At 40.4% G+C, this 13269-nt stretch overlaps 1 protein-coding gene across 2 annotated transcripts in view; it reads right to left on the bottom strand.

Annotated features, from left to right (window-relative positions):
- The window catches only part of DCLK1 (doublecortin like kinase 1), a gene marked incomplete at both ends in the record, with an annotated part of 221169 nt that extends 210666 nt beyond the window's left edge, over positions 1-10503 (bottom strand). For both annotated transcript variants that reach the window (XM_084201297.1, XM_084201298.1), the window contains 2 exons: positions 376-722; positions 10128-10503. In XM_084201297.1, the coding sequence (XP_084057423.1) occupies positions 376-722; positions 10128-10503 (723 nt within the window). The remainder of the gene's footprint in view (positions 1-375; positions 723-10127) is intronic.
- Positions 10504-13269: the final 2766 nt, after the last annotated feature.

The following is a 13269-nucleotide window of genomic DNA, read 5'->3' as shown; positions in this document are numbered from 1 at the left end:
TTACAGTTTACGGAAAGCCAAGCGCAATGACTCATAAAGCTGCTGCAAGAAAAAGCTGAAACAAGTTAACAGAATGAGCTTAAGTGACATCCTTCATCCTACGTTTCCGGCGTGCAGAGCCAAAACCACATCACACTTTCAACAGAACAGATTTAGAGCTATTATTAATCATAAATGGCAAGACCCTCAGCAAGGTCAAGTCATGTTTCATGGTGTTCCTGAGCTGCTCACAGATCTTAAGTACACTATAAACAGTAGAAGGTCTGGCTGTAAAGGTCTGTCCATTCTAAAGCAAATGGGACTCTGTACTATTCTTTTCCTTTTGGAAAATTATATTTTCTTCATGCTGAGAATGGTCATCGTGAAAATTCTTACCTGTTTTCCATCTAGTGTGTACAAGCGTTTAACCACCCCCGAATCCAGCTTGATGGCATCGGTTATATCAGTAAGAACCTGTTCAAAGGAATGTGCTGTCTTCTTGTTGAGCAGAATCCGGACTGCCTTCCGTGGCTTCACTCCACTCCTGATGATAGTGACCAGTTTAGGCCTAATGAAATCCTTATTCTCTTTTGTGTCTGGAGCACCTCCTTTAGCAGTGGCAAGAGATGGCACTGAACGAGAAGTAGAAGTTGTCTTAACATTCACTGACCAGTTTGGGTTTACATTCTTTGTGTACTCCAGTTTCTTGAAGGGTTCTATGGAACCACATACATAACTTTCCCCTGTGGAAACAAAAGCAGAAGTCCAGCAAGTCAGATTGGATAGGGAAGAAAAAAAAGAAAAACGTAGGAAAATACAAAACCAAATCATTCTCAAATTATTAAATATTATTCTTATCATTCTTGGTCTACAGTGTATAAATATTGATCTCTTCCCTTCTCTGATGCTACTGACTACAAAATGAGCAATCTTTCAAAGATCACTCTTCAGCTAACTGTTCAAGAAATGCTGTTACAAAGATCCTTGAAATCAGCAGTTTTCTTATCAGAAAACACTCTTTGCAGTGGGGACCACTGCTGCCAGTAAACAGTGTTTGTGTTTCACCAGCAGCCCAGCCCAAGCACATTATCACAGCACTCCCCCAGCCTCCATGCTTAAGTGGCCCACTCCTAAGAAAACATCAGGCCCCAAATATATCAGAGGAAATGCTATGAAACATTACCAAAAAATATAGGCTACAAATAATGATTTATAAGAAGGTGGATGAAAGTATCATGGAAATTTGTTAACATTTGGGGTTTTTTTAAAGCTTTAGGCATCATAAACCCAGGATATGCATAGACAAGAAACCCCTCTGTATTATTTACTGACTAAATATATATGTGGGGAAATGAAGACAAAGAGTAGCAATTACAGACTTCTCATCACAACAAATTTACCATACTTAAAAGAAAAATAGTGGCTATTAGTTCCTCTTTCTGTTGGAGCATCATCTACAGTAAAATATTTTTGCAAATACCACACCCACACAACTTCTGGGGAGCTAGAAATCAGCCAGAAAACCCAGCACCATGAAGATTAGCACCTGAATCCAGTCCAGCTCAAGGCTGCTGTGTAAGGGGCGCCTGCTTGGCTGCTCCCAAACTCTCCCTTGAGCTTGACTCTGTGACTGTGCTGGCAGTAGCAAGGGATGAGTTGGATCAGCTCAGTGATCTGACTGAACATACCAAAGACACCACTAATTTTGCAACATCAAGCTGATCCAGTTCATCCTCTGTCTGAGGAAAAGGAAAAACAAACAAACAAGCCAAACAAAAACCAAAAAACTCAAAGAAACCAATACTAGATCCAGCAAGACCACACCTTCTGGCAGGCTACAGTGAAATCACAAATAATGCAAGATCCTTTCCTGAACAATGCCACAGAGACATCTGAGATGTTTTACTCCTTCTGGGTTCAAGAGTTCACTGTATGCTAATAGCACAGAGCCCTTCATGGCAGAAATTTAGCCCGGGGTAACCAGAACAAAACTCAGTGATGCATCTCCTATGCCAAAAAACATGTAAGAACCAAAGATATTCCTAATGACCCTCACCCCTAAGGAAAGAGGACTCACAGTTCAATCATTAAAAGAAAATTAAGTATTAAAAATTAATTTCTGAACAGAAATTTTAAGGTTTTGAGGCACCCAACCCAATTCTGGAGACATTACTGCACACAAGGAATAGAGACCCAGAGTCACCACATCTAAAAATGGAGGCAGGCAACACTGGGACTTGAGGCTTGGATAAAGGCAGGCACTTCTTTTAGCCACTGCAGATATACAAGATGGACAGATACGCAGATGGAAACATCAGACTAGAAGGGCTCAGCTACAGTAATGAGTGGTCAAACAGTGCAGGCTCTCTTTTGTCCATGTCCTGTCCAATTGCTCTAGTTAGTATTAGCTACTCAGTTCCTGCCAGGTCAGAATGCACCCACTGAACCAAATCCACAAAATTAGAAAGTTTTAAGGGAAAAAAAAGAAATCCTACTATGATTAAGACTGTATAAAGATCAATACAATAAATACCTGCTCTATAAAATAACTTGGAGAAGTCTCTTTAAAATTTTTTTAAGCAAAATTTATTCTTCTCTACACTTGTGTTTGCTGTAAGATGTAAAATCCACCAGTAACCTCTTATTTTGTTTTTTTTGAGGGGAGATATAAACCTGGATTTTGAAGTTCAGTCCTATTAGGGAAATTGTTCACTTCAGTTGCAGAAAATAACATTTATTTAAAATCAAGTCTTCAAATTAAAACTCACTTCTCAAAGGGTAGGCTCATAAATGTCGGTACACAGTGTACTCAGAAGATTTACATTTAATTTATTAAGAACTCTTTTGGTTCCCCTTCTTGAAAGGACAGCGTTCCACATGATTTTTAATATCAGCTACATTTAAAGGTCAGATGGATTCCTTGTAGCATTTAACTGCACATCAGCTCTTCATTACAAAACTAAATTTACATGAATGATCATTTAAAAAGGACCAATAGAACCACTGAAGGTTTGGGATTGTTTGAACATAAGCACTTTTGCCTTTTCCTCATTTCCAATGGTACCACATCACTAAAATATTTACACCAACATAATTTTTTCCCTTCAAGAGGCTCATATTTTTCTACAGAACACCTTGGAGTTAGAGCATCCAAGGCCTTCAAAGATGAAATACCTTTAATAAGAACTATTTTATATTGGTTAACAGATATACAGACACTTCTCCCATAATGTTGTTGTTTAAAACTATTTTAGATATTAGCTAGGGACTGCAATTTTCATGCATGCAGGTCCTAAGGGTCAGGCCTGTAAGAATAAAAACCTTTAGCACCTCTAGTGCTTGTACACAGAAGAATCTCGAATAAAAGGACAAAAGGTCCTCACCTAGATTTTCATCCCCTTATTTTTCACCAGTACCTCCAGGAGAGAAGACTGTAAAAAGATTTCACAAGGGGCATGACTTAAAAGTCCAGTAAATCCATCTCCTGCTTTAGCTATTGCTTCTTCATCATCAGCTTTGAGTAACTGGCAGCTGGAAGAAGAAAGTAACAATCTCCAGACACTAGAATCCTAACAGAACAAGTGTTGAGAAAGATTCTTTGAAGAAACTGGATTAAGCAAAGGGCACAGACAACAAGGCCTATTTAACAGTGACAATTTGATTGCAGCTCCCCAGGAGAGGGGAGCAAGTGTTTCACAGCTCAGTCATCTGTCACTAATGGAATTTTGACTCTTGATTACAGTATCAATAGCCATTAGGAAAGGGGGAACACCCAGTTGCTTTGGGAGATCTGGCATCTAGGAAAAAAAGTGATTATTACACCTTAGAAAGTATCCCTTTCCTGAAAGCCTCTTCACAGCAACAGTGCAAATGAAACACCTACAACTGGAACCTTTCAAAATAGATGCACAGCGCTTGTTGGTCAGTTTCAAACTTGTTGGTCAGTAACTCTACAATTAATTTGTACAAACATCAACACTTCTGGAAAATGCCAAGTGGAACAATAAAATAAATCTTAACACTGAGAAATTAATCGTAAAGTTAATCATGTAGAAGGGCAGATCCCAAAACATTGTTTATGCTTTAAAAAAAACCAAAAACAAAAACAAAAAAAACCCCCTACTACCTGCAGTTGCACATCTGTCAAAATTCAATGCAACTGACCTATCAGAGACATGCAACACTGGAGGATAGCTCTTATGGGTCATGACAGAATTTCAAGGCTTGCTTCACTTATTAAATATTTGTAGAAATAATAACTGTGTGTACAAAGTGGTTGCTAAGGCGACATTGAATCACTGCACTGGAGCTTTCCTGATGCAAGTGTCTCCCTGCTTTCCACATTGGTGTTAGCAGTTAGTTTGTTTTCTTCAGCTTGCTGATATTCTCCCTATAAGAATGACCGAGACATCATCTCTTAAAAGCCATTTTTTGTGTTGCTTTTCTGTGCTTAAGGTGACTTGGTCTAAAATGGCTTCACGAGGGCACCAGTTATCTTAGGTGGAAACCCTAGAGAAGGGAGAGAGAACCTGCTTGGATCTCGAAAACAGAGAGGGAACATCAACCCCGCTTTGTGGAGGTCAGGATTTACCAATCTATGGAAAATGGTGCTGATTCCTTGGAGTACAGTATGTAGTAGGAATGTAAGGTTAATTTATTAATTGGCAGTGATTTATTGGGGTCCATTTCCCCAACAGATGGGACAAGAACTATGTTAAGAGGATGGGGATGCGATTAGCACCCCCAGCACTCCATGCCCAAGCATACGTGCCTTTCTTCACTTCTACCCTCTGGTTTGATACATACAAAAGGCAGAATCCCAATCTCTCAGGAGAAAGGACAAAAAATTCCGACTGCACCTCACTACACAGAGCAGACTGCAAAAAGAAGATGACCTGAATGAAATAAATTACTGATACTTGATAGCTCCCAAATGTGTTAGTTAATAGAACAATAACCTACTTTAACTACATTGCTGCTGCCTTGTCTTCCTGCAGGGTCTGAAAAAAATACAGCGGTGCAAAAGAGATGGAGCCTCTACAGGAAATAAATCTGACCTACACATGTCCACCCAGCAATGAGATGCAATGAGAAATTTCAAATCAGATCTCCTCTGACCTTAGAAAGGACTTCTTTCACAAACTTACTTTCTTCTCAGTTCAGACTAAAAAGTTGGGATTTTTTTCCTCATAAAAAGTACTTCCTCTGTCCCCTTTGTTACAAGTAAGATAGACATTTTACACACTTAAAAAAAAGCCCACCAAAAAGTAATATAAAGCACTTAGAATAAGAAACCACATGGACTTCCAAGAAGCTGTTAAGCAAGACAAAAGATGATCAGCAGGCTAATGGATGAACAAAATAATCAAATTAACAGTGCCAGAACAACCCTCCACTATTTTATGCAACAGGATCATTCAGCTGTTTGTTTATTAAACAATATAAGGATTGCAGCCATTTCTGCCACAGGATTCAGTCCAAGTTTCCCTAAATTTGATAGCCCTGGATCAAGTCCATGGTAAATATCCAGTGTAAATTTAATCCTACAAACAAATGTCCACATAGATTCAGCTCTACAAACATTTAAACAGATACTTTAGCATTATTATTTTGATAGCACATTACACATGCATATGAATCTTTCCAGCCCATCAATTCCCAGCTGCTGAGGTAGGCATGATCTAGAAGAAAGAAGCCATTAGCTCTAGAGAGCATCAGAGACCACATCAGTCAATTCCTACAGTCTGGCCTGGCTGGGCTCCTCACCAACAACACCTGAGTGGTTGGCAGGGTCAAGAAGGCAGCAGGAATACTGGGAAGGAGAGGCAGAAGCTGAGATACGAGAAATGAGGTGACAGTAGGAGTAGCAGGACCCTTATACAAAATAAGCCAGGAACTCTTGCAGCCCATCCCTTCAGCCAGGAGACGCTGCCTTCTGAACCCTGCACTGGCAGGCAGCTCCTCTGCTGCTCTGAGAACAAACTGCCTGCCTCCATCACCAGAGCCTTCCCGCAGTCCTCATGTGACCCAGCATTTCCTCTGCCCTGCAGCAAGGTTCACATCTCCCAGGAGTTATTAGCAGGCTACAGCTATTACTGGATTTTAAAGCTGGCATATCTGCATCCTTTCCAACTGCTCCTCCAACAAGGCTTGTGGCTCTGAGGTAATCCCTGAGGGGCATTCATTTTGCTTTTTGAGATTATTCCTTTAAACTCTTTTTGCCATTGTGCCTACACAAAACATGCAGACACAGACAGAAGTCTTTAGAATCATTTGGCAGTGCACCCAATATTGACATGTGACAAAATTGTTTCCCAGTATGCTCTCAGCCTTGTGGTCTGGGGCTTTCAGCTGGTCTGACTGCCAGCTCTCAGCTGAAGGGTTAACTTTGTAGTAGGTATCGTAGAAACCTAAAACAATCAATTCTGATCCATACCCAAAACTCTGAGGCTATATTACAGTAAAATTAATGAGAAAAAGATGCAGTTCTGGCTACAGATTGATTCCGTGGTCTTTGTTCCACATAGCAGGACCCCAGGAGTAAAAACTGTAAATATTCTTTGTTTCAGAGTTACCTTGCAATGTTCATTGTTTATTTTGGGCTAAGATCTCTCCACCTTTATGGTTGTTTGCTCTAAGGTGGATACAGTTTTGGAGAAGCAAAGCTCTTTCCTGAAACTTCCTTGACAGCTAAAAAATTTAGCCTTCAAGAGCAACTTCACCTTTATTGTTTCTACATGCTTTGATTGCATGTCATGCCCAGGAAATAAAGTCACGTCACATTCAGAATCCATTCTTTAAATGTAAGAGGGTCCTAACATCAGGGCTGACAAAAAAAAAAAAAGGAACTTTCATCCATTGCATTATTTCCTTCATGTAGGGTGACAGAAGTTACAGACCATGTGAAATTTTTTACAAGTGATTGTTATCAAATTCCAACAAATCTCACACAGGTAAGTCTTAACAAAAATAAACAAAAAAAAACCAAAAATAAAAGATGGCGGGGGGGGGGGGGGGGAGGGGAAGGGGGGTGGGGAAGAAAACCAAAAAAACCCCCAAATCAATCCAACCAAAAACCCACAAAACACCCACACCTAGGATGTCATTACTTTCAAATAAAGAGAAAACACGTCCATGCATCTCAAAATAATCTACATCACCAGCACACAGCCATGCCAGCTCTGAACTGTATGCAGAATGAAACTAAATATAACTGAAGCCAAACAGCTCTTTTACAATCTTTTCCTTTGGGACTGTATCTCATGCAGTTCTGTGTATTTAGCTCTGGGATGAAAGAGAGTGGCTGCTGTCTCATTTCCCTCAAGAGCCTCTCTGTCTTTATGTACCACAGGAGAAGGTAAGAGCACAGGAACTTCCTCACTTCCTCAGGAATAAAGGCAAAAACTAATTCTAAAGATCAAGGCTTTATACATTTGCTTTGCATTGCAATCGCCATATCAATGTTTCCCCAATCACATAAATTCATAAGAGTCTAAATAAATTAATTAGTGAATTCACACAGGAAGGGAATAGTCGCACCATGAAGAAAGCAATACTTCATCTTTCAGTAGTTGGAGCACAAATGTCATTTGGCAAGAGGCAAAAATCAAGTGATTTTCCAGCTATTTAAACACAAAGCACAGCTTCAAGCTAATTAAGGCTGTACCAGACGAGCCAAACTCTAATAAATTTGTATAGTAAAGAGTGGAAGAGGCTTATGCAAAAACCATCATTGAGCTAATAATATATGAACCCGTGCTCCACTGTGAAGTTCTGTGAGTGAAACAACCCACCCTGCAGTTTTATACAAATAAACAGAAGCCCCTTTTCAGACAGAATGAGGATGTAGCTCTCTTCTTCCACACAAAGACTGACTTCTGTAAATCCCACAGTCCTAATGGGACAAGGAAACAAGACTGTCCTCCTTGAACTGTACTAGGAAGGGAAGATGTAATCATTGAAAGGGTAAGGAATAAAGTCCCACAGGATAAAAAGAAATACCAAATGCCTTCTTTAAAATAAACCTAGGCTCTTGCACTGTCATTCATTTTGACTGACTGATTAATAACTGGTATTATTCTCCACTAGGATGCCAAAATAAACCAATCTTACAGGTTGCTGGATTTATTTTTGAATTCAGTTCTTTATTTTTGAAACTGGTTCTGACTGGCTGCAAAAGGACTGCGCAAATCAACATTAACATCAATGAAACTTGCTTCTTGTTGAGCATACCAATCAAATAAGCAAATGCACAAAGACTGCTTTTAAACAGACGTTGATTAATATTGGTCTTTCCTCCCAGAAATTGATTTTCTCTGGCAATTAAATACTGTCCTGACAAATATAGTTTTAACTGTGCCCTGAAATTGCTAACATTGCTCCTCAGACCAGTTTCCTTTCCATTTCACCACACCTCTGGTCCTAACCCCCAAACCTGTTACTTAGACAGACAAACCCACCCCTTCAATTTTCTTTCTGGATCATCTTTATGTTGTCCCCTACTTTTGTTTTTACACAAGGAAGATTATCAAGAATATCAATACTCAATACTTAAAAAGCTTTCTTCTGCAATGACACAAAAAGGAGACAACCCAATGGTGGCAGAACACCTCCTATGCAAAGCTGTGCTCCTCTTTCAGGAGCCACATTTGCCATTACCCTTTAATTCTTCTCTCCCCATATCAGCCTTATTCTGATCCTCTCATTACATCCTGTTACTGTAAGTTCTCTCACCTGCTGCTAAAAATGAAAATCACATAGAAATTACAGTCGCTGTTACAACTCTAAATTTGGCTGTCTGGTGGCTGTCTATCCATTCTTTACTGGTTTGTCCACGGCACACTGGGGCCAGGGGTAGGATGGAAGCAAAAATGAATGAATGAATTGTTCCACCTTTATTTTCTTGGAACACAATCAAGTACCTGCACTTGAACTTCACGGGTAAGAAACACACTAATTTATGGCCCTGTGATAGTCAATGCCTTCATACTCTGTACATTCTGATGTTTTACACCAGAAACCCACGGCAGTCCAGAAGCACTTCATGTTGAAAAGCTACTTTAGCTATTCACAAAACTTGTGAAAAGTACCATTAATTTTTTAAGTTTAACATTCAAATTGATTAATGCTGACAGCTTCTTTTGAAGCAATAGACCTATCACTGAAGGAGTGATAAATTTGTTCTCAATGGGCTAATTAAAGACTGGCATGTCTGACATTTGACAGTGACCAAGAATTGTCAGTTCTGACCAAACCACTGGTGATGGTTTATCCTGCAGGTACATGAGCCTTATTTAACAGACAACCTAAGCTCTCTGCAGCTACCTGAAAGGAGGTTGGATCAAGGTGGGTGTTGGCCCTCTCCTCACAAGTAACAAACAACAAGACAAGAGGAAAGGCCTCAAGAAGAGCCAGAGCAGGATTAGATTGGGTATTAGGAAAAAATTCTTCATGGAAAGGGCTGTCAAGCACCAGAACAGGCCATCCCTGCAGGTTTTTAAGATGTGCAGATTTGACACTTAGGAACACGATTTAGTGGTGGCCTTAGCAGTTCTGGGTTAATGGTTGGACTCAAGGATGTAAAAGGTCTTTTTCAACCTTACCAATTCTATGACTGGGGAAAAGGGATATGCTACAGAGGAAAAGAAGTTTACAATCTACCCCAGGTAAATCATGGCTACACTATTACTCTTTATCAGATTGCCAACATTTACTTAAGACACATTTACCTGTAGAGAACAGGTACAGCTCTTCACTAGGCTGCACAGACTTAAAAAACCAAAAACATCTGAACTGAATTTCACATAGGCTTCCTTAGCAGCACAGAACTTTTGAAGTTTAACAGACTAAACTCTCACTGGTTTGACCTTGCATCTTTATGAAAAGAAGGATTAGATGCAATCTTCAGGTTACAGGACTAAACACTATGTTGAAAGGAGAAGGTTAGACACGTTCAACAAGAAGGAAAAAAGGAGCAAGGCAACAATATTTCAAGGCATCATTTAAGATTTCCCCAATTCTAGTCAGACAGACCATTGAAAACCCTTCCTTTATCAATAAGAATAACATTACCTCTTTTTGAAGGACTTAAAAGATTAGACAAAGGCCGACTCAAACTTAACTTTACACCTCGAGATCTTACTGCTCACCTTCTACTAGCTGGTCCAAGGAGGAAATCTTCTTGGAGCCATCAATTGTGTAGATTGTTCTCACTCCCTGGGGCAGGTTGACATTGTCGGACAGAGTTCGGGTCAGGTCAGCCAGGAGAGCTTCGAAGGACCTGAAGCGGTCGGGGGAGATGGCGTATACAATCCCTTTGAAGTACCGGTCTCCGTTACGGTAGAAACGAACTTTCTTGGCTTTCTTCTCAGAACTCAGGGTCTGCAGAGTGCGGGTTCGGTAAAAGCTGCAGTGGGCACTGTGGGTAGGGCTGGGCAAACCGTTCACCCGGGACCCTCTGCCATAGCGCTGAGCCTTATCACGCTCATCAAAATGCTCCAGCTCCATATCTCTCCCAAGGGACATCTTGAAGTTCAACCTAAGGAATGCACAAGAGGAGAGAAAAAGCTTAAGAAACTTAGAAGTTTCAAGGGAGCTCAGTTTAAGACTTCCTGTTCTATACATCGCTCTTACAGAGGACTACTTCCTTGGTTGAGAAGAAAGTTTGAATAAAACCATGCCACATTCACATGGTCATTTCACATGCAAACCTCTTGCCATGCCTTAAGAAATACATTTAAGTTAGACATCCTAATAACATCACTCATGAACCCAAAGGCTAACGATAAGCAAACACTGAGAAGTGTTTGTTCAAATTCAGTATCTCGGAAAATGAGGTGACCAAGTTGACCTACTGGAAAAAAGGAATAAATGCATCAGCTTTCTACTTTTCTCATGTTATATTTAGGTGCTATTTGAGTCTCATCTACCTTCTCGACTGTTTGCCCCCACTAAACTCTTGGTTGCAACTGTGATCTCAAGAGGTGTTGTTTCAGAAGAGCTGCCAGTTGCCAACTAAGCAATTAAGAAATTTTCAGAGGAATAGATCTGGCAGGTTGGCAATGAGAATCAGGACTATCACACATAGTGGGTCAATCCCAATGTTAAAAACTACCTGCATATTCCAACCACCGGTTTCCTCACAGCCTAAGCTTTGTAATAAATTATTTCAGTAGTCCTTGCACAAATGCTTTACACAGTCTGAACCAACAGAAGGACTCAAATGGCACAACATTAAAGAAAATATATTAGGAGACAGTGTTTTTCAATGAGCAAGCTACTTCAGGGCTCTATGTCTTGCAAGATGTATTATTAATATCCTAAGCCTAATATTCAAATTGATTAAGGCCAACAGCTTCTTTTGCCATCACCAAAAGAGCGATAAAATCAGTGCCATTGAGCAAATACACAATTGGTGTCTCCCATGTTTGACTGTGAGAAACACCCGTCAGCCCTGACCAAAACAATCCCAGTTGTTCAATACAGTTTACATAAACAGAAGTTCACATGTTCTGAAATAAAATCAAAGAGGCAAATACTTCTGTTACTTTTTGACTACCAACACAAGACTAAATAGTACAAAGTGCACATCAATCTTCTCGAACAGAAGACACAAAAATACAAAAAACCAGAATAATCATAAAATCATTAGGTTCTAAACATATTCCTTTTAATTTAGGAGCCACCTAGATTTGCAGTTGTCTGCAGAATAGTAAAGCACTGAAAGTTTATTTATAGCACAGATACATAGACCTAATTTAGAAGTGGCCTCTCTCATTGATTTCCAATAAAAAGACAAAAACCAGCAAGCACAAGCTTTGTTTCAACCACTCATAATGATGTGACCAATAAGAAAAAAAGATGTATTCAAACCAGCTGTAGAACAGTGGGAGGAAACAGAGGAAAACTTAGAGATGCTCTTTGACTTGCAAAAGTTTGTATTAAACCAATGGTTATACAGCTGGACCCTGATGCTGCAAAGCTGCAGGTGAGGTGCTCAGCAACTTCTCAGAGCAGTCCATGTGCTGGACCAGCGCAAGCACCTAAGGCAAATGTGGGGCTGTAGTGGAAATGATTTACCCTACTTTGGTTACAGCTCACAGCTGACTTTGTTACATTGACACAGGATCATATGCTTATGTATAAGTGCGGGATTTATACTTGTAAATCCTTCAGAAGTACCTACACATAGTACAGTGCATGTGTTTTCTTATATATATAAAAAAAAAGACTTTTCCCATAAACACCACATCCCATTTCAGTGAAATGAACAAGAACATTTGCTGTGGCATTTCACTCTCTAGATTAAATGCAAAATACAGCCTAGTGGCCACATTTTAGGATTGAGAACACACCATCACTGCTTCCATATTAAAAAAAATTTTGTCAGTTATTTTAATTCCCATCCAATTCCACTGAGAACCTGTTATTCAGATTTAAACAATCCCAGAATGCACAATTCAGAAACTGTATCTCTGAAGCAATTCCCTTGCCAAGAAAAATGGATTTTTCTTAGGTCTGCTGTTACCTTTGCTTAAACCATCTCTAATACACCCCCCTTCAAAAAAAAAAAAAGTTTAGACGAAGATATTCTCTTTCAGCTTTATTAATTTTAGATGAGGGGCAAGAAGTGCGAGTCACTGTCCTTTCTTCCACACGTTTATGCTTTTATCAATAATGTCTGTAATTCCCAACTACATCCTTAAAACCGAAATAGAGCTCCCCTTTAGCTCCACAACCCTGGTATGTAGAGAAAAGCGTGTCTAAACCACAAGGTCAGAGCAGACAAAGAAATCCTAAACAATTTGATCTGATGTTTCCGTTTGTGTGTATAAATATATAGTCTTATACAGGCAGATACGCAAAACGAAGAGACACGCCCCTGAAAAACCACCATGCCAACACTTCACACCCTAACATTTGTTAAAGAATTATTTATAACACAGGTGTGGGTGAACATTTCCATGTAAAAAACACGCATGCTGATTAAAAAAAAAAACCACACCACGCCGCGATGTGACTGGGACCCAGCGCAGATCATAAGGCGCCTAAGCAGCCGGATGGCCACTAGCCACCGGGGGAGGGCGGCGGGTTTGGTGGGGGAACACGGGTAGATGCGGCAGCGGGTTCACGAAAAGATGGGGTTTATTCTGCCGGGCTAGGGGAGCCGTGTGTGAAACACGCCCTTTCCTCCGCAGGTGGCACCAGGCACCTCAGCCCCCCGCGGGTGCCGGGGGCAGCGCCGCGCCCGCTCCCCGGGGCCGGACCGCGCTCCCACCGCCCGGCGCTCGC

This window comes from Fringilla coelebs, assembly GCF_963513975.1.
Source record: "Fringilla coelebs genome assembly, chromosome: 2".
Lineage (NCBI taxonomy): Eukaryota > Metazoa > Chordata > Aves > Passeriformes > Fringillidae > Fringilla > Fringilla coelebs.
Note: the sequence above shows the minus strand (reverse complement) of the source record. Positions and strands in the feature narration are given on the sequence as shown.